The sequence below is a fragment of the Diuraphis noxia genome, unplaced genomic scaffold (assembly GCF_037042655.1).
Source record: "Diuraphis noxia isolate RWA-SAM2 unplaced genomic scaffold, SU_Dnox_SAM2 contig0002, whole genome shotgun sequence".
NCBI classification, from domain to species: Eukaryota; Metazoa; Arthropoda; class Insecta; order Hemiptera; family Aphididae; genus Diuraphis; species Diuraphis noxia.
In genome coordinates, this window is record NW_028301712.1 from 45,815,059 (window position 1) to 45,837,815 (window position 22,757).

At 24.7% G+C, this 22,757-nt stretch overlaps 2 protein-coding genes and 1 pseudogene across 6 annotated transcripts in view; 2 read left to right on the forward strand and 1 right to left on the reverse strand.

Annotated features, from left to right (window-relative positions):
- LOC149058528 (protein cereblon-like) overlaps positions 1–22,757 on the reverse strand; it is a 48,905-nt gene that overhangs the window by 14,593 nt on the left and 11,555 nt on the right. For all 5 annotated transcript variants that reach the window (XM_089221236.1, XM_089221234.1, XM_089221235.1 and 2 more), the window contains 2 exons: positions 11,160–11,341; positions 11,032–11,094 (listed from right to left, as the gene is read on the reverse strand). The gene's annotated coding sequence lies outside the window, so the exon portion shown is untranslated. The remainder of the gene's footprint in view (positions 1–11,031; positions 11,095–11,159; positions 11,342–22,757) is intronic.
- On the forward strand, positions 14,234–15,219 carry LOC149058530 (THAP domain-containing protein 2-like). The gene is made up of 3 exons (XM_089218389.1): positions 14,234–14,509; positions 14,585–14,819; positions 14,926–15,219. Exons 1-3 carry the CDS (start codon positions 14,439–14,441, stop codon positions 15,217–15,219), a joined length of 600 nt encoding a protein of 199 aa, XP_089074515.1. The 5' UTR covers positions 14,234–14,438.
- Positions 15,469–17,730, forward strand: LOC107170978 (uncharacterized; annotated as a pseudogene).

Below are 22,757 nucleotides of genomic sequence, written 5' to 3' on the forward strand. Positions count from 1 at the left end.
TTATATTCCATATTTTCTTCATTAGTACCTCTCTTATATATAGCAAGAAATATAATATTAACTTTTAAATTGTTCTTCTTTAATGCATGTTTAAGTTGTCCTATTACTGAATTATCTAAACGATTTAAAAACACTTGAACATCTTTAATACCCATATTATTATTTTTAATAACATAAGTTTTTAATCTACTTTGAAATGCTGTTTCTTCATTTTTTAAAATAGGGCGAATCATGTTGTTCTTTTCAAACATTTTTGCACTAAAATTGAAAACTCTATGTGGTTTGGGTATTATCTCTTTTTTTGTTCTTATTTGTTTGTTATTTGTTTTTGGTATTTTCTCTTTTTTTTGTCTTATTTGTTTTGTTGTTCTACCTTTGTATGTTTTATTAAACTTAGGTTTAATTGTTTGATCTACATCATTTGTTTGATGACGAATAGATTTCAAATGTCTAGACCAATTTTTGTAAGTAACTGTTAAGTTACATTTATCACAAGTTTTGTTAGGATATGTTTTTTTGTTATCCATTTTATTAATATTAACATTTCCTTTAACTAAGGAATCAATTTTATTTAAACTTTCCATTCTTTATTATAGAGGATATTATTTTTTTTTTACATTCAAATTTTTAATAGAAATTATTCTATTAAAAATACATTTTTTAAAAACAGATAAGAGTTGACCTACTTACTATCCCACCTCTCATCTGTTGTATTATAGATATCACTTCCTTTAACTCATGTCATTTAAAAACAATGTGAAACATATAGTCGATTTATTTAATTTAATATTATTTTAATATTAAGATCCCATAAAAAATTTACACATTTTAATATTTCCTAAATCTTGAACAACCTTAACATCTTCTAGAAAACGATGTCTATAATTACCTGTTGTAATTATCATATCATTGGCTATTCTACAAAGTTCTAACCAACTTGGTGAATGTAATAGTTTAGAAATATAAGGATTTCTAGTATTATCATCTTCTTGATCAATAATGAAAATATTTCCATAAATTGGAATTTTATGTAAATTATATTTAATTATTTCAGTATTATCATGATATTCAATAGCACAAAATTCAACATATAAATTATCTTTTTTTGAAAATTTTTTCATATATTTTTTTATATCATTTTTCATTAATTTCAAATAATTATATTTGTTTTGTTTTTCTTGATTAATTGGTAATCCTTTGTATGTTTTATTATATCTAAAAGGTACAATTGTTTGATCTATATCATTTGATTGATGACGAATAGTTTTCAAATGAGCAGCCCAATTTTTGCTATCAACTGTTAAGTTACATTTATCACAAATTTTGGGAGGATATGTTTTTTTGTTATTCATTTTATTATTATCAATTTCTTTAACTAAGGGTTCAGTAATATTTAATATATTCATTTTATTATTGTTATCAATTTCTTTAACTAAGGGTTCAGTAATATTTAATATATTCATTATTTATTATAAAAAATATTATTATTTTTTAGATTCAATTTATTAATAGAATAATTTCGATTAAAAATAACAATTCATAATATCTGGAGACAATAATATAGAAAATTTATTAGAATTTATGGAATTTTATAAAGAAAAAAACATTGATCCTCTACGGGTTAATGTTAATAAATTACATAATTTTATAGAATTTTTAAATAACAATTAAAATTTTGTTTTTTGCATCTCTTCGTTATAAAAACTCCCTTCAACCTCTTCATTATTTAAATCTATAATTTTATAGGTTATAGGATTTGTGTTTAAAATTTCATTAACTATAAATATTTCTCTTGTCCAATTATTACTATATTTATTACCAAATGTTTTTTTATAAGCTTTTATTCTTACTCTATCACCCACACTAAATTTTATTTTTGATTTAGGTTTGTTTTTTGTAGAAAATAATTTGTGTAGAACAAGGTCTTCGTTAGATTTATTTACTTCACAAGGTTTCATACCAATAGATCTATGTATATCATCAAAATTATATTTATCTATTAAAGATTGTAAAATTTTAATCCATTTTTTAGATTTTTGAACTTCAAAATATATTCTCATTTTTCCGTTTAATGTTCTATTAAATCGTTCAATAATTGAAGATTTTTCTTCGTTTTGAGTATGATACATATGAATATTATATTTTTCCAAAGTTTGTTTAAAATGTTTATTTACAAACTCCAAGCCTTTATCAACATGTAGTAATTTTGGTGGTTGATGTTTTTGTGATTTAGCTTGTTTTATTATTTTTTCAAATGTTTTTGAAACACTAATACCATCTTTATTTTTGAGTGGTAATGCCCATACAAATTTTGAAAGAGTATCTATAACAGTAATTATATAACAATAACCTTTATTTTCATTTGAATAATTTCTCATTATAACTAAATCAGCAGCCCATAGATCATCAATACCTTTAGTGATAATCCTTCTTTTAGGAAATCTTAATCTGACTGGTTTATGAAGTTCTTTAGCTAATAAAAATTTGTCTGTATTATTTGAAATATTGGTGACGGGTTGTTCAATTTCAGATGATGTTGTAAATTTACTTTTATTTGTTTTACAATCCAAACATTTTGTTGAAATTCTCCATCGACCATTAACTGTTTGCATTTTAATAGGATTTAAATTTTTTGTTCTTTTTTTACATTTAAGACAATGTATAGTTAAAGCTATCGTGGGAGGGAGAAATTATCCAAGTGTTGTTGATCGTCAACTACAGTTTTTCAGTAGAACTAGATAGGTGGGCGCCTACACCTATCCAATTTACTGTAAACGTCTTCAAAGCATGATTAAATTAGCAGGAGAATATGCGGCGCCACACATTCCCCACTAATTACGATCTTACTAAGAACACATTTAAAACAAACGCATTAACTGACCAGGCTACAACACTTGGACATGTATAAATGATATTTAAACACTATTTAAATAATTCGATAAATAAAAACCTCATAATATATATATATATATGATAAGATATTCAATACCGGATGTTAAAAAAAATAATCAGTCTAGCTACACAAACGTTGATATAGGTATTATATATTATTATTATTATTATTATTATACGTAAATATTATTATACGTAATTATTCATCTTATACTTATACAGTTATACGTAATTATTCAACGTAGTTATGTTGTTTTTTCATTACCTACTAATTTGATCATCGAATGTAAACATGAAAATAAACAATGTCTACGTGAAAATGGTAAATATGATAGTGATAGTGATTATAATGAATATAATATATTTAACCTGGTATTATCTCAAATCGAACTACGTAAAAAACAGTGTGAAGAATATGAACATGAAATCAAGAAACTTAAGAATATGCTTTATTTCCGCAATGTGACAATAAAGATAATAGAACAACGTGAACATGAACGTGAACGTGAACGTGAACGTGTACGTGAACGTGAACGTGAACGTGAACGTGAACGTGAACGTGAACGTGTACGTGAACGTGAACGTGAACGTGTACGTGAACGTGAACGTGAAAATCAACAACGACAACGTAAAAACACTAAACGTCGACGTGAACATAATTAATTATATAAAAAGTCGACGTGCAGATCTGCACGGCAACTTTTCATATGAAAATCAACAACGACAACGTGAACATAATTAATTGATTTACATAGTTATGTTGTTATGCTTAAATGTATGTTTTAATGTTTCGATGTTTAAAAATTTTTATTTTTATTATAATAAATAATAGAAATGGAAAATTTTAAAGCATCTTTAAATAAATGCGGCAACACTCAATATGATTTTGTAAAATTAGATACATTAGAACAAGGAAAAAAATATGAGGTGACTTCTTTCGAATATTTTGATACAGAGCATGGTAAAACAATAACTGTTGTATTAGATAATAAAATTAGAGTATTTTTACCAAATAGATATTTAGATAATGATGAAATGACAGATGAAAATATATCGTTATATAAAAATTCGAAAACAAAATTTAATCTTATTTATAAAGGAATGAAAAAATTAAACAAAGGAAAATCAATGCATTTGATTGATTTTGAATAAATTAGAAAAAAAAATATATAAACTTTTATAAATGGTATTTATAAAAGTAAAAAAAAATGGTTATATTCATTTACCACAACCAGAATTCAATGATAATAATAAATTCAAAATAGGTCTCGAATCAATGTATTTAAAAAGTTTAAATTTGATTAATATTGAATCAGATTGTAAAATAGAAATTGAACATAGAGAAATATATATAAAAAAAGGTATATATAGCATTTCATATTTAAATAAATTAATTGAACCGGTATTCTTATCTTATAATAATAAAAAAATTCAAATTGAATCTCCTTGTTATTATAAATTAGATGAAAAATTTAAAAAAAATTTAGGATTTGAAAATACAGAATTTGATTTTTCATTAGTTGGTAATACTTTAATGTATTGTCCTACTTCCGAAGAAAAATATATAAATATAGATCAAAAATGTATAATTAGATTAGGTAGAAATGGTGAAATACCGAAGATTGAAATTCCAATAGGAATATACACAATAAATGAAATTGAAAATTTAATGAATTGTTATGATTTTCCTAAAATAAGTCTTGAATTAATTGATGATTTTTTAAATATTACAGCCTCAATCGGTCTAAGTTTTGATGAATATTTATCAAATTGTTTAGGTTTTGATTATATGGGATATTTAATCCCTATAAATAGGGTATGGCCTGATTCATGGAAACTAGGTCCTGATATTGAATATACAATAACAGGATCAAACAAACCAATTTTTTATACACAATGTTTTTTAAAAAATATAAACGGTGTTATATTTAGCCAAACAAAAAAATCTGATAAAATATATAAAACTAAAATTGAAGGTAACTATTCAATTGATCAATTGAATAGTATATTACCTTCAAATATCAAATTACTAAATGATAATAATTTTATTAAATTAACTTCAAAAAATACTTGTTTGATAGACGAAAATTTAAAATTAAGTTTAGGGATTGATAATAATTTTTTATATAAACATGTAGGAGATTCTGAAAAATTAGATAGTAATATAAATAAACAATTGTTAGAAGTACATTGCAACATAATTGAAAAGTCTGTTTCATTTATTGATGAAAAAGTTATCGAAGAGGAACTTTTGTTTGTTTTTTATTATGATTCAAATAATCCTTTTATAAGATGTAATTCAATAATGTACAGACAAGTAAATGTAAGAACAATTCAAAAGATAGAAATATGTATTCTTGATCAAAATGGTGATATTGTTAATTTTGGTGATGATTTTATTGTTTATCTTGATCTAATTGAAGAAAAACAAAATAAATATTAAAATTATTTTTCAATAGAAAGAAAGGGCTGGGTGTATTGGACCCACCCACCCTCATTTCCTACTAAAAAAAAACAAAATAAATATTAAAATTATTTTTCAATAGAAATATTTCTATTGAAAACACAAAAATTTATTCCAGAAAGAGGTGGAGTACTATTATTGTTGTCAGAAAGACATGAAAATAATTCTCTTAAAAGAAGTGTAAATCTATTATCTAATTTAATTAGTAAAAGATTCTTCAATTGTTCCTTTTTCAATATCAAATAAAAATTCATCATTTCTGATATGGTTTCATAACAATAGACATAATAAAAAATGTTATCTATGACAATAAAGGTAATGATATTTTAAGTATTGATGAACGATAAAAATTTTTTTTTATTTAATAAATGGATATCAAACAAATTCAAAATGAATTAAAAAATAAAATTAAAAAAAATATAACATTTGAAGACCAAAACAATTCCAAGGTCGGAAATAACTTAAAAAACGAAACAGAAAAAATGAAACAATTAATTCATCTTAGACAAAATTTACAAAAAACTTTTAAAAAATCAGATTTAGAACAATCCGAAAAAAATTTAAATTTTATAAAAAAAGATGAAGATGAAGATGAAGGTGACAACAATAACGCGTCCCCTATTCTCGGGCACGTTGAATATACACCAAAAAATATCCAAAAAATAATTAATCTTAAAAAAAATTTACAAAATAACTATAGAAAAACAGTTTTAAACGATAAATATACATCAGAAGAAAAAGTAAAACATTATGAACCAATATTAAAAGCCTTATCAAATGTTGAATCATCTGTTAATGATGTTAAAGAGGTTGCTATTAAAACCGATAATGATATTCAAAAGATGATAATACCTACTCCTTATAAACCTCGTAATCCAGAATTATTACGATTAACAGAAGATCAAGATAATATGAAAACACCTAAAAGTTCTCCACTAATAACAACAAATAAATCTCCTATGCCTAAAAATATAATAATATTAGGTGAAAATGCGCAAAAATATTTACCAACTTTACCAAATGAAGCTAAAGGTGTTAATCCATTTGGAATATATTATATAAGTAAAACTGATGAATTCATGATCGGAAAATACCCTATAATATTTGACTTTGATGATATAATTTTAAATGGAAAAAAACATATACTAACCCCAGGTATGTGGAGATTATTAACTCATACAGATGTTACAAAATCAGAATTTTATACAAAAGAAGATTTTGAAAATTATGAAAAAATATTAATTGAAACAGATTCAATATACCAAAATAATGATATTAACACAGGAAAACCTAAATCAAGTGGAAGTGCTAAATATAATGAAATGATTAAACCTATTTGGGAAAAAATTAAACTAACATCAACAAAAACTAAAGAAAGTAAACCAAAAACATCAAAAAAAGATAAATCACCAACACTGAAAGAATCACAAAGTTTACCCAAAGGAGAAGGTTTAATAAAATATACAAATAATCCTATTGAATTTATTTATATCGATAATATAATAAAAATAATTGACAGACTATATTTTATATTAGCAGAAGAAATAGCGGGAAATTATGGTTTTCATAATGAAAAACTTGGTATTGTTCATTTGTTTAAACGAAACATGGAAACACTGATTGATACTCCCAAAAAAGGTGTTGAATATTTACTACAATCTTTGTTAAATTTACCAAAAGAAACAACAAATAAGTTAGAATATAATATTAAACAATTAATTGACAGACTACATGTTATATCATCTGCAGAAAGATCGGGAAAAAACACTTATCATGATGAAAAACTTGAAATTCTTAATTTTTGTATTAAAAAAATAGAAAAGATAATTGATATTCCCGTTAAAGGTGTAGAATACTTAATGTCGTATATTTCACATTTACCAAAGGATATTATAAAAGGTTCAGGGTTTTTTAATGATTTTTTAAATTGTTCAAAATTACCTCCGATACATTGGCCTGGATATAATTATCTAGGACCATTTACAAATTTAGATAAAAATATTCCTCCGATTAACAAGTTAGACGAATATGCAAGAGAACATGATTATTTTTATAAAGATCATAAAGATACTAAAACAAGACATATCGCTGATAAAAATTTACAACAAAAAGCAATGGAAAGATTTTATGCTTCTGATAGTTCTTTGAATGAAAAAATTGCTGCTTTGACAACTGCAAATGTAATGAAAACAAAAAGATATTTAGGAATGAATTTAATATTTGAATAAAATTTAATATTTTGTATAATAAAATGCATTTTAAATTAACTGAAAACCATAAAAAAAAATTGGCTGAAGCTCATAAAAAAAATTCTAATGCAACAATTCATATTGCTAGTGATAAAATATATAAAGGAGAAAATAAATATTATTTAGATCAAAATCAAATAGATAAATTAAAAAATGCCAAGAAAAAAAATTCTGGAGTAAGGTTGGAGATTACACCGAAGCAAATTAAAGGTGGATTTTTACCATTAATTTTACCTTTTCTAGAAGCTGCAGCAGTAGCTACTCCAGCTTTAATTGCATTGTATGATAGTTATAAAGATACTAAACATAAGAAAAAAATAGAAGAGGAAATAATTCGTCACAATAAAGAAATGGAAAAAAATAAAAGTTCTGGATTGAAGACAAATAAAAAAAAAAAATCGAAAAAATGATTAATTTCGATATATCAACATTTAGAAAAAACATTAAAAATTATCCAGGTTGTTATACAACTTTTTGGAGTAAAGTTAAAAATATAAATATCGAACCGTTAAGTAATTTTGATATAATAAAATTTGGAAATAATATAAAAAATTTTAGAGGTTGTTTCATGATAAATGAATTACCTGAAAAACCTTGGTTAAATGAATGTGGGATATTTAATTTAAATAATTCTACTCAAAATGGTTCTCATTGGGTTGCATGGAAAAAAATAAAAAATTATAAAATATATTTTGATTCATTTTCGAGTACTCCTCCTCCTGAAATTTTAAATTATTTAGGTGATGATAATCTGTGGTATAACAATGACAAGTTTCAAAACTATGATGATCCACCTATATGTGGACATTTATGTTTAGAATTTATTGACAATTATAAAAAATTTATTTAAATATAATTTATTAAGATATTTTTAATAGAAATATTTCTATTAAAAAATGATGATTATTTAGTTATATTCTAAGCAATTTGTGATCGGAATCTGTACCTCCCATGCCAAGACAACAAATTTTAATATTTCCTAAATCTTGAAAAACACAAATATCATGAAGATATTTGAATAAAAAAGTACCTGTTGTAATTATCATATCATTGGCTATCTTACAAATTTCGAGCCAAGTTGGTGATTCTAGTATTTTAGAAGCATAAGGCTTTCCATTTCCAGAAATATTGTGTCCATTATCGACGATTATAATATTTCCTTTAATAGGGATTGCATTTAGATTATATTTCATGATTTTAATATTTTTATTATTAGTAATATAGTATTCATATTTACAAAACTTAACTAATATTTTATTATTTAATATTGATTTTTCTATTTCATTTTGCATTTCATTTTCTTGTAATTTATTAAAATCTTTGATAGTTGTATCCATTGTTTTATTATACATTTCAATTCCTTTAACTAAGGTATTCAATTTCTTTTTAATAATTATTATATTTCAATTTTAATTATTAATAATATAAGTTTTGTAAAAAAAAAAATATTTTAATAATTATTGCAATTCAATTTTTAATTATTAATTTCATATTTTTTGTGAAAAATATTTTTGGGGAAATATTGCATTTAAATTTTCAATTATTAATATCATAAGTTCTATGAAAAATATTTTAATAATTATTGCATTTAAATTTTCAATTATTAATATCATAAGTTCTATGAAAAATATTTTAATAATTATTGCATTTCAATTGTCTGATCTTTTTACACATTGTTTTCTTTGTGATCTTTTACTGATAAAAATGGGAGTGCGCCAGGAATGGTACATCTATACTACTCCTAATTTTAAAACAAATAGTGGAAAAAATTCTTTTTTCTCTAGAGTTATTTTTAATGCCAATAGAATCTCCACAGTCTTGGATTTTTTTTTATTGTCTCGTCAAGTATTTAAATCTAAAACTTTGTTATTTTTAAAACATAGCGCCTAATTATTATTTCTTTGTTTTGTTTTATATACTTAATGTTATCTTTGTATTTCTTATCGTATTGTAAAATTGTATTTTGTATTATCACATGTCTATCAGTTTTCATATTGTGTCAATTCTTATATTGTATTGTTTTTCTTTCTTTGTTAAAGGGCTTTGGCCCGTTGATTTTTATATAAATAAATAAATAAAATAAATAATTTACGCGTGCGCATCCCTGGACAGGGTAATAATAATAATAATTATAATTATAGTAAAAACCACGAACTAAGATATATATATATATCTTAGTTCGTGGTAAAAACAAACAAATTATCTACATTAATATAATCATTGTATTTAAAAACATTACTTTTGTTTGCTGGAACGCTGATAACAGAAAACGGAATTTTTTAGGAGTCCACCGCCGTTTGATAGAAATTGGAAGAATGGGGGAAAACAAAAACTTAATGCCACAGCAGTGCCGTACAAAATACTGCGTAAAAATGGGTGCGCGGTCGACTGTCAAGTATTGCAATAAAAATTTAAGAAGATCTCGTATTTCAAACGGTGTGTTATTGTCCACCGGCTCGTTATCATTTAAGATTTACGTCACGGTTTGAAAGGGGGCAGGTTAAAAATTGGGTGACCACGTTTGTTTGTGAGTTAGTGCGCGTGTGTCAATTTGTGGGCCTATATGCTTTGTGAGAGTCGTGCGCTTGTCCATGTGACGTGAATACAACGCTTGTCCTTGGGCGAACAGCGAAGTGAAATCGCCCGAACAATGATTAAGCAGACAGAGGCTGTATATTGAATAGCCTCTAAACGAGGTACGTGCCGGGTTTTCCGGTCACCCCGCCACCCATGCCGCTTGCAAACCGATCGTTTGGTAGTGTTGGAATTTAATGGACTCGGCAGCTGTTTGACGTATTAGCTGGTAAAACTCTTCAGGTGAAGCGAGTGGTGACTCCGCTGGCTAGTACCTCGTTGAGAGGCTACCAATGCTTCGAGATCGCATAGTTACAAGTTTTTCAAATAACACCATTAACGACAACTCCGCCTCAGGAGTCAGGATTACCGGTAATCAAGTGACGCGTAAAGATTTTTCGAAATCTACAGTTCAAAATATTTAGAGTTACAGCGATAATAATTTTTAATTTATTTTATTATAAATATGTGTTATATTTTTTCTATTTTGTAAAAATGTTCCTGGCAAGTCATCCAAGTTAATGATATATTATGTATACTATATGTATTATTTTTTAATCATATTATTAGTTAATGGCATATTTTTTTAAATATTTTTTAAAATATATCTTTTGAATTTCTTAGCTATTTTATCGTTACATAATTATTATTATAGTTATTGTCTTTATAAAACAGACTTTTTTCTTTAAGATTTTTTCTAGATACATTTTTTCCGGGACTTTTTTCTCTGTGACTACCATCAATCAGGCGTTGATCCAAGCGGGATAAGTGTCGATCCCCTCCCCTCTGCCCACCATAGACTCTGGCGAATTTTAGATTGTATGTTTTTGGTAGGCTAATAGAATACATTACCTTGTCGATTGGCTAAAATTTTATCCAAGATATACCCCTCTGGAAATTTATTCTGTATAATATCTGAAATCAAGCATTTTTGTTCGTACAAACGGATTATAAAACATAAATTAAGGGCACATAGGTACCGTTGAAATATCTTGAAGATGCATAAATATAATTTTAAAATATATTTTTGTTGTTTACTTGAATATATAAGTACGTAATACAGTCATAATCACGTATTTTAAACATTGTGTTACTTAACTCATTATCTTGATATTAATAAACTGCCATCTTTTCGTACATTTGCTATCAACAAACGGCATTTCTAAAAAAAATTTAAAAATCAATAAATTACTATAAATAGCTCATAAAGAAAAATAATTATTTGAAATTAATAGTATTTATCGAAAATACATATTATAATATATATTTGAGAAGAATTTCAAATATCTATAGTACATATTCTGCAGTTAAGTAATGTAATAGTTTTTAATTACGTGGAGGCACATATCTCATTAGAAAACGTTCTTATTAGTATAGTCACCTTTATACATAAGTATAAAAATATAATAATGTACCTACAGTAAGAGCTTCATGTTCACATAAATACTATTATTTTTGAATTACAACAAAATAACAAAAACCGTTATTCTTCGACTCTTTGTCAACTAGGTATCTAATTTAGTCCAAATTAAAAATTAAAATATTAAAATAATTATTATGCTTATAAATATTTAAGGTATTTTGGTTACAGATGTTACAATATGAACTCATCTATACTTAATTATGATGAACCTTATATTGAATGTTTAGTTTTTAGCAAATAATATTGAAAAGATGTTAACTACATAAATCTTTACAAATTTTCGTAAATTTTGAAGAAATTTAATCGTCAAGTGCTTATAAAAAAAATTGTGCTCATCTATGTTAAGTATTTTTAAAAGACAATAATAATAACTTAACCAGAAATATTAAAGATAAAATATTATAAAAACAAAATCAAAAATATCAAACGTCTAAACCAGAAAAGGCTGGAACTTTCGTATACCTATATATGTAGGTATATTTTGGGACATGGTAAAAAAAAATGATTGCTAATAATAAATTTAATAAAACTCATGACACGATAATTAAATAGTGAAAAAATTACGAAATTAAATACTAAGTTTGAATTTGTATATTTTTTTACTTTTTTATTATTTTTATATACACACAATTTTCGGGAAAAATAGTATTTAGATAACATTCTAAAATATTTTTTTTAAATAAATTATCTAGAGTATGTAAGATTTTACGGGTATCTTTACCGATTAATGATCAATAATAGTATAGTTGTGGTAAAATCTTTTGGCATCTTTTTTCTTAATTTCATGAAGATATTTCAAATAAGTACATACGTGTTCGCTTATCACAGTGATCGTAATTCGTAGGTACTTAGTTATACGTTATATTTTTACTCAGTACCTACATTGTACGTGCGCAAGTTTTTTAAAAATAAAGTTATTTCTTTAAAGAGTTTAAATATCCACAAAACATGCAATAGTGTCTGAATAAAACAATGTATAGGTAGGTACATCCCAATTTAGAGAAAATATATATTGTGGAAGAGCGGATGCGAAAACTAGAACCAGACCAGTGAATGTTCTTATTCTGAAAACAATATAATTCTTGGTTTCTAAAATAATTGTAATATTATATTCTATGTTTAAAAAAAAAAATCAAAACTAACTGCATATTATTTGACGATTTTGACAGCATATTTTGATAATTTTTAGTTTAACAAGTTCCATACCTTATAAATAAATCATACATGTATGATATGTTTTAGATTTAGAATGTACCTGCGACTTATAAACTATTACTTCAAAAGCTGGGTTATCGATTATATGACATTTCAAATAATAATTTGTTTAATATTATGGTGGTATGTACTGGCAACATAAAGCTTGTCATCAACTAAAACAATCAAGTACATGCACACAGTAGTGACATGATCTTTTATTATGAGCTGTGCAATTTAATTCTTATGATTTAACTACCACCTATTTATAGAAATACATACTTTTAGCTAAATACACAATGGTAAATTAAAGGTTGACTTCCTCAAACAACCTAACCTATCAAGTAACTTAAGTATCAACCATTACCCACCCACCCTTATTTTCATTCACATAACTGTATAATAATCCCGTTCTTGCTGTCAGTTAATAAATTATAAAATATAAAAATGTAAATTTAATACAGACATAAGAGAATTATAGGTACCTGGTGAACCAAACACATGAAGTATAATCCTTAAATAATATTTTGATACTGTTTAGTATACTTGTCAGTAGTTACTATACTACTAATATAGGTAATAATAATGAAGGCCTGGATTTATATTTATTAAATAGAAATAAGAATATACATTTTTCTTCTACAATTTACTTAGAAAGATTTTGATTATAAATGTCGATGATTTGTAATATACCTATAGATTCAATGGCTTATTATTTTTTATTTTGCATATTTTAATGAAAATTTATGTTAACTGCATACATATTGAAAGTTGCATAAATTTTACATATTTTACAATTATAATAAAAATAATAATAACAATCATTATTATTCTATCTTTGTTCATTAATATAGTCAAATTAACATATGTAAAAATACCTACTATTAATCAAAAATAATTAATGATAATATACATTGATAAGCAGGGGTTAAAGTGGGGGGGCGCAGGAGGACTCAGTCCCCTTACCTCTGACGGCGGTTAAAAAGCGTCCCCTTTAACAAATTAGGATTTTATACATTAGACATTATACATAAAATTATATATGGAACGCTTAAAACTTTTTGGAAACATTAGTCCCCTCTGGAATTTTTTCCCACTTTAACCTCTGTTGATAAGTTATCAACCAATAAAAATAAATATTGAATTTTCTAGAGGTAAATTCATAATTACGCAACTACTACATTAGATAAAAATATATTATGTACAAATTCTGTACATGTAATTGAAAAATTGTATTTTCCACTTATTTTTTTTAATTAACTTTTTTATACAAAATTATTTATATTATGTAATATTTTTAATCAAAACCTTATAGTTTATTAATTTGTAAAATAGAAAATTATTTTGCATATTTATGATAAGAATCTGCATATTTTATAGATTTTTATTGCATACAGTGTTGAACATTGAACTATATGATAACTGGAATGCTCACCCGCCATAAGACCAATGTAAACATAACCGAGATAGCCTGTTAGAAAAAGACAGCAGATAAGAATGGTGTTGCTATTTCTTTTTATCACACTATCAATACGACTGTTTACCAATAAATAATAATAATATCGTTCGTTTAACGTTTTGTTCTTTGATTTAAACTTTTAAACTTTAACTTAAACAAATTTCAATTAGTGGGCAAGTTAAGATGGTGAATTATTGTAGTGCTTTTAATTGTACTAGCTCAAGTGACGTTAGGGGAGACTTGTCATTTCACAAGTTAGTATAAAATGTTATTGAATTTACACATTGAAAATTTCAAACAAATGTACATTTATTATTTTGATATTTAAGGTTCCCTCTTAAAGAGAAAGAAAGGCTTCAAAAATGGGTACATGCTGTAAGAAGAAAGGATTTTAAACCTACTTCCAGCTCAACTTTATGTAGTTTGCATTTCAATGAAAATGATTTCTATTTAGCTGTTGTAAGTGGGAAACAAATGTTAAAAAAATCTGCTATACCAACTGTATTTAATTTCCCAAATCATTTAACACCAAAGATAAAAGAAAGAAGAATTTTGCAACGAGAAGTAAGTAAATATACTTACAAAAACAAGAATTTATATTATTACATGGCCATTATGTATAAAGAAATTTGTTTCCTTTAGAAAAATAATTATTTAAAATGTATTTTAGGACACAGCCACACTATTAGCTGTTCATAATAGTGAATATATGTCTATATGTGAAACCGGAACTAAGTTTGTCGACATTGGTGTACAGACAAAATTAACAGGAGAAGAATTAGAAAAAACTTTACAAGATTTACGACGAGACAAGAGGATTTTGCAACAGAAATTAATTAGAAGAGATAAGCGAGTAAATAGTATGCGTGAAATGTTAAATCTATTAAAAAATAATCACTTAATTGGAGATACTGTCCCAACATTAAACATACAATTCCCCGCAACTTCCTTTACATTTATATGACAAATGTAGAAGTCCACAAGAAAAGCATGTTTCAATACTTGTTATAGGTATTATAAATTATAAATTATAATTATTTATATTCTATCAATTTAATCATAAAAATTTTGTGAAAGTTAAAAAATAAAATATAAAGATACCAAATTTTAAGAACCAAAACCAAACTAAAGTCTAAAATAGTATCGCGGACCGCGGTAAATTAATTTCAGATATTAGCGCAATATGTAAGACAAAGATAGTAACACCATTAGTATGTTCCATCTCGTTCTAACATTCCCTCTCGGGCAACACTGCTTGGTGAGCATTCCAGTTATCATATAGTTCAATGGTGTTGAATCAAGGTATACTTCAGGGGGGGCATTCGCCCCCCCTGAATTTTCTTTCACCCCCTCCCTGACAAATAAAACTTTCTGACTTTCAACAAAATGTACTTATTTATTAAATGCACAATACTAATTTAAATATAAATAATTAATAGGTTTCTAATTTATTTTGTAATTTTTTCAATATTTATAATTTCTGAATTGTTATAAATTATAATAATACAATTTATAATATGTGACGACCTAAGATTAACCTTAGATTGATTTAAAAATTTAAAAATTAATAATTTGTTTTATAACTTTTTAAATATTTATAATTTCTGAATTGCAATAAATAATAATAATAGGTAATACGATTTATAATGTGTGACAACCTTAGATTGATTTAAAAATTAAAAAAAATAATCTGTTTTGTAGTTTTATATAAATTTGAAATGTCTAAATTATAAATTGTAATAAGAATAACTGCCTATTAATAGATATAATTCATAATACTAAATGATGTATCGCCATTCACCAGTGAAAAAAAGCGAGCCCCCCCCCCCCCCCCAAAAAAAAAAAATTGTCTGGATTCAACACTGATTAAAATACATTCTGAAGCTGATTCATTTGTGGGTATTAATGTTAATGGACAACTGAGTATTGTTAAAATAGTTAACATATGTTAACACACATACCAGTACAGAAGTAGTTATAGGAAGAAAATTTGAAGTGTTAGAGAATATGTTTGAAAAACCTGACAAACTTGTAGAGAGTTGTAAATTAGGAATTTATATAATAAGTAATTTTTCTAAAGTGTTATGTGTGTGGGACATTAATGAAATCGTTACAAAATATGTTGTATCAACAACTGACCAAAGTGTTACTGTAGCCATACCAATTATTCATTTTGAAAATTAATTTTGTTCATTTGTTGTACATATTATGTATATTTATAAGTTTATAACTCTATGATAAGCATTAGCAATTTTAGAATATTTAGTTCTGTAGTGTAATAGCTATATTAATTTAGTAGAACTATTAATTAAAAATTATAATTTTTAATAAATAAATTCATCTTATATAAATGTTTAATAATATATGTTTAAATAAAGTTTTATTAGATCAATTAAAAACTATTGTACACTTTGTGCAAGACAATAGTGTTGAAGTAGTACCCACAAACTGGGTTAATGGAGATAATTGTGCTTGGCCTAAAAATAATTATGGAGCTTCAAAATTAAGGGATTCATGAGTAAGGCCCAATGATTTTGAATTTGATTATTATAGAGTGAGAGTCATTTCCACAAATATAAGTATGTTATTTATATTGATATACCAACCTATAATAAATGATTATTATATAATTTAATTGTATATTTGCATTAAAACTGTTATGATCAGATTCATTATTAGAAGCCAGAGAGAAATGTGAACGAGCACAGTTTACATCTGATATTTCAGATTATGATCACTTATTGTTAGAAAACGTAAGCAAATATCTGAACCAAAAAATAAAGTCAAAAGTACAGAGAGGAACCATTAGGAGTATCTTCATGTCACAAAAGCTTATTTGATGATATACCAAATGGAGACAAAACATATAATGGTAACTATAATTCTGATAACGATTTTATTAATTCAAAACCTATAAGCCAGAAAGAAAAATCAGCATCTACATATATTTCTACATCAGCTTCAGCATCTACTTTACATCTCACCAAAACTTTGAAACAAATGATACAGGAAATGTAGACTTAATATTATTATATAAAATTAGTGAAGGTACAAATACCCCTGATGGCAATTTCACTACAGAATATAAGAATAATCAGAAGGAATCATTATTGTATAATAATAATAATGTTTTTGATAATTATTTAATTGAAGAAAATGATGAACTTAATCCAGAAAATATTTTGGACCCGGTTATATCTCAAGAAGGTATATATATATATATATATATATATATATATGTATATAAGTATACAAACTGATTTTAGTATGTTGAATAAATTAAATAAATATTGTTAATTTTTTAGTTTCGACTGTTTCAAGTATTATTTTGCCACAAACTACATCACCTAATTCTTCATGTGGCCAGTTTAATAACATGTTTGCTCTTGATGTCCATAAAAATAATGGTAAAAAATTTAGTATAACTATTCTTATAATTAAATAATTAATCTATTACAATATTTTTTAGTTATAAACATTAATAACACAACAACCCCACCAGATGTAAACAAAACTAACCCAAAGATGATTGATAGTACATCTTCTAGTTCACAAAATAATAGTAAGCATTATATTATTGTTCTCATACATGTATAATGTATATAGGTACATAATTATAATTAATATGAATAATTATGTGAAATAAATATAAGTGTCATACTTATACTAAGATTTGAATACATGAAAACAAACTAATACATAGGAATACAACTTTTTTTTAGCCTTTCAGAAATCTGTTCTTAGTTATTTGGCATATTTAAAGATTGTATTAAATAAAATGTCTGATACCCAACAAGAAATACTGCAAATTTTGTCCAATTTACCTAATAACCATTTTAATGATAAGACTATTTTTGATGATGAAGAAATCGATTATTTTTTATTTCTGCATGGTCACTCCAATGATTGATAGTCTGGAGGATATGGAAAGTAAAATGAGATTGGACTCAAACTTCAGAAACAAAGTGGTAAAATTCATATTTATTTTTATGTTGTGTTTTTCGGTATTATTTATGTGTTAAGTTAATTTAATAATCATTTACTGAACAATTTTTATGAAAATTAATATGAAACAATTTTACATTGATTATAAAATGAATCACTATTTAAAAAAATTATATTTCAATGTATCTACTACTATCTGAATATTCCATTTTTATTATGTATAGCTAGCTACTAAATTAAAAATGTTTAAGGTTTTTTTTAATGAAATGTCATATTAGTAGTATATGGGTACGTCCAGTACACTTTTGACTTTATCAAATTGTTTCACATTTTTCCTGTTAAAACATAACAAAAAATCTAAACTTATCTGTTAAACTTGAATAAGGGGGTACGTTCAGTACACTTTTTTTTTATCAAATTGTTTCACATTTTCCTGTTAAAACATTACAAAAAAATCTAAACTTATCTGTTAATTATAAAATTAATTTATTTTTCCTGTTAAACATTACAAAAAATCTAAACTTATCTGTTTAAATTAGAAAAAGCATTTTTTGAGTTTTTAAATGATTTTATAGAATTTTTTAAAAATAGTGAAATGCTATAGTATACATACAATCACACTGTAGATTGTATACTACATACTATATTATTATTATTTGACCTCGCTCCTGTGAAGAGCGCGCTGCGGCATTTATTACTATTAGAACAGTTAAAAACCCAAAAAATTCAGAGAGATTCGAAGAACCCGCTACTGGCAGGAAGCATGCTGTCGCATTAACCATTAGACCACGGGTATTTGTTGGTAATAAAAAGGAAAAAGGTATATTTAAAACACATATATTATATTATATTAAATTATAATATTACTAGAAAATAGAAATTAGTTAATATTATGTTTTAATAAAACAACTTTTTAAAGAATTAGATTTTTTACATTTTGCAGACAATCTTTTTAAATTATTTTTAGTAATAATTATATGTGGATTAATATTATCTGTTTTTTGTTTACATTTAACACAATATTTATTACCCATTTATAAGAAATTAAATTAATATAATGTTTAATTATACTGTATACTTGTAGCCGTTAAGTTGTGTCTGCTTTAAGTATTTTTCTCTAGGGAAAAAGTTAATAGTTTCTTTAAAATTTGCTTCTTCTAAACATATACTATCATCGATTATTTTTTTAGACTTATACATAAATGTCAATAGATTATAAAATTTATAACAAATTCTGTATTCTATAATTCTTTCACTAAGCTTATAAGATTTTTCAAAAATTTCTACAATACCGTTTAATAACGAAAACATTATTAATAAAGGTAATAAAAAATAACCAATTGGACCAATTGTACTTAGAAACAATTTTAAAGCTAGTAGACAAAAACTGACTTTTGAATAATAATTGTAACTTTTTCTATAAACTAACATATTTTTTTCTAAATACGTTTCCATTTAAATATAATTATTTATGACTATAAAATAAAAAATTAAAATTAAAGACATGAGCCTTTTTCGGGCACGTGTTAGATTATTTAAAAACTATGGTTTTAGAATTAAATAAGCAATAAAATCTCCATTTTTTATTTCATTAACATCTCTTGATCAGTAATAAATAATCAATAAATTTAAAATCTATTACATTTAGAGGAATATATTTAATATCATTAGCTATATATTGTCCTTCAACATCACATTTGATTACAGATAAGATATCACCGTCTTCATGCAAATATTGTTCAGCTTTATGGTTAGAAATGGATTTTTCAATTGTATTACAATGTATTTACAAAAGTTTATTTACAAAATATTGACCAAGTATACTATCCGACCCAATATGCTTATAGACATATTAATCATCAAATCCTAAACTAAGCCTTAGATTTTCATCCAACAAATAATAATCTTTAGATGTAATTTTTATATAGTTATTTGTTTGTTGGATTTTAATATTAGATGGTAGTAATTTATTTAATAGATCAATGCTGTAATTTTTCTTTTCTATTACAGTTTTGATATCTTTTGTTTCAATAATCCCATTTATATATTCTAAGAATCTTTGTGTGTAAAATGTTGGAGTTTTTAATCCTACTACTGTGTAAGCAATATCAACACCTAATTCTGCTCCTTTCCCTTTAGGCCATGTTTTATTTATAGGAATCATCTGTTTTTTAAAGTCTCCAATGTAATCAAAGCCTAAACAATTTGATAAATATTCATCAAAACATAGACTGATTGAGGCTGTAATATTTATAAAACCTTCAATTAATTCAAGACTTATTTTAGGAAAATCCTCCACAAATTTAGCTCCGAATGAATTAAATACATTTTCAATTTCACTTAATGAATATACACCTATAAATATTGTACCTAACGGGATTTGACCATTTCGACCTAATCTATATTCACATTGTTTCTCTATATTTATATATTTTTTATCTGAAGTAGGATAGTAAATCATTCTTTTGTTACTTGTCTTTATAAAATTTAGATCTTTAAAACCCGGATATTTTTTTAAGTTTTCATCTAGATTATAGTAACATGGGGATTCAATTTTAACCTTTTTATCAACAAAAGATTTATACCAAAGGACTGATTAATTTATTTAGTTGCTCTTTAGTATATAGACCTTTATTGATATTAATTATGTTATTGTTAATTGTAACTTGGCAATCTTTTTCAATTTTAATTAAATTATCAGAACTGGGAAATGAGAAAGCTTAAAGTCCAATAGACATTTTTTGTTTTTCATTATGTATATAATGTTCTAAATGAATAGAACCATTTATGATTTTAATTAATTTCATTTATTAGCAAAAAAATGTTAATAAGTTATTCAAATTCTATCAAATCGATTGATTTCCCATTGTCAGGAACTTTTTTTCCTTTATACATGATATACATTTCACCATTATATCTATCTATATCTTGTTCAGAGATAGTGTTAACAAATCTGTAAGGTAATATAAGTATATGTTTATTATTTAATAAAACAGAAACTCTTTCTCCATATTTTGTAGTTATTTTTTTAAAGGATGTTATTCAATTTTTTTCATTGATATTTAGATCAGATAATTGTATATATTGTATGTGAAATATTCTGTATTTAATTCTTTTAGTAAATTATCTGCAATATCAGCTTCAAACTCTAAATGATAATATGTATCTCCATTATCAAACATTTTTACATATCTGTAATATATGTAAAACGTATTCCACTGAAAATCTATCATTTCATATATATTGTTAGAGATAATTCTTAAATATCTATTTGGTAAAAAGAGTTTATATTTATTATCCAACACAACAGATAGGTACTTTATCCTGTCCATTAGTGTTAATAATTTCAAAAGCAGTAACTTCATACTTTATGTTCATTTCCAATTCTAATAATTTAATATATTTATATTTGTAACCCTGTTTATTTAAATATACTTTTAAAGGTATTGCGTCAGACATTTTTAATTCAGATATTTTTATTTTTTATATTATATTTAGTAAGAGAAAAATTTAATAGGAAATTGAATTTTTAAGCTTATATTATTTTTCTATATTAAATGGATAAAAAATATGAAATTACATTGTTTCATTTACATGATAATATTATATCAGAACCAATATTTCCAATACCTATGAGATGTTTAATTATAGGATCGTCCGGGTCGGGAAAACAAATTTATTAAGTAATATTATTATTAAGTATTGGATTCTTTTTGAAAATCTTTATATTTTTACAAAGAATATTAAGCAACCAATCTATGAAAAAATGAAAGATGTATTTGATGGTGTGGATGATGTTGAGACATATATATCTAATGAAGAGATAGTATCTGTTGATGATTGTGAATCAGATAGTTTAGTTGTTTTTGATGATTATATTTTAGATAAACAAGATAGAATAAAAGATTATTTTGTAAGATCTAGATCTAAAAATATTTCATGTATTTATATAAGTCAGAATTATAGTTTATTAGATTTAAAAGCAATAAGAACAAATTGTAATTTTTTTAATTATATTTAAGCAGTCAGATTTTTATATTGGGAGAATATGAAAAGATTTTTTGAGCAATGATATAGCTTTTGATAAATTTAAATCTTTATGTTCAACTTGCTGGAAAAATAAGTTTGGGTTTATATCAATTGATTTAACATCTTTACGTATTTATAATAAATTTGAGAACATAAATTTAGACATTGAACGTAAACGTTAACCGTTTATGAAAGTAACCGTTTAACGTTTATTTAATCATTGAAAGTTTAACGTTTATTTCATCGTTGAATGTATACGTTTATTTAGTCGTTGAACGTATATGTTGAAGGCTTATTAAATTTTTTCATATTAAATGGATATAAAAGATGAAGAATATTTTTTTAAAAGGAAAGAAAAAATTAGAAAAAGATAGCAAAAAAGGAGGTTCTGTAGCGAAAAAAATATCAATTAAGGAAGTAAACAAAATAATTCAACTTAAAGATGACCTGACCAACTGTATAAAAATGCAGCTTTGAGAAACATATATACTGAAGAAGAAAAGGAAAAATCTTTTGGACCAGTAACAA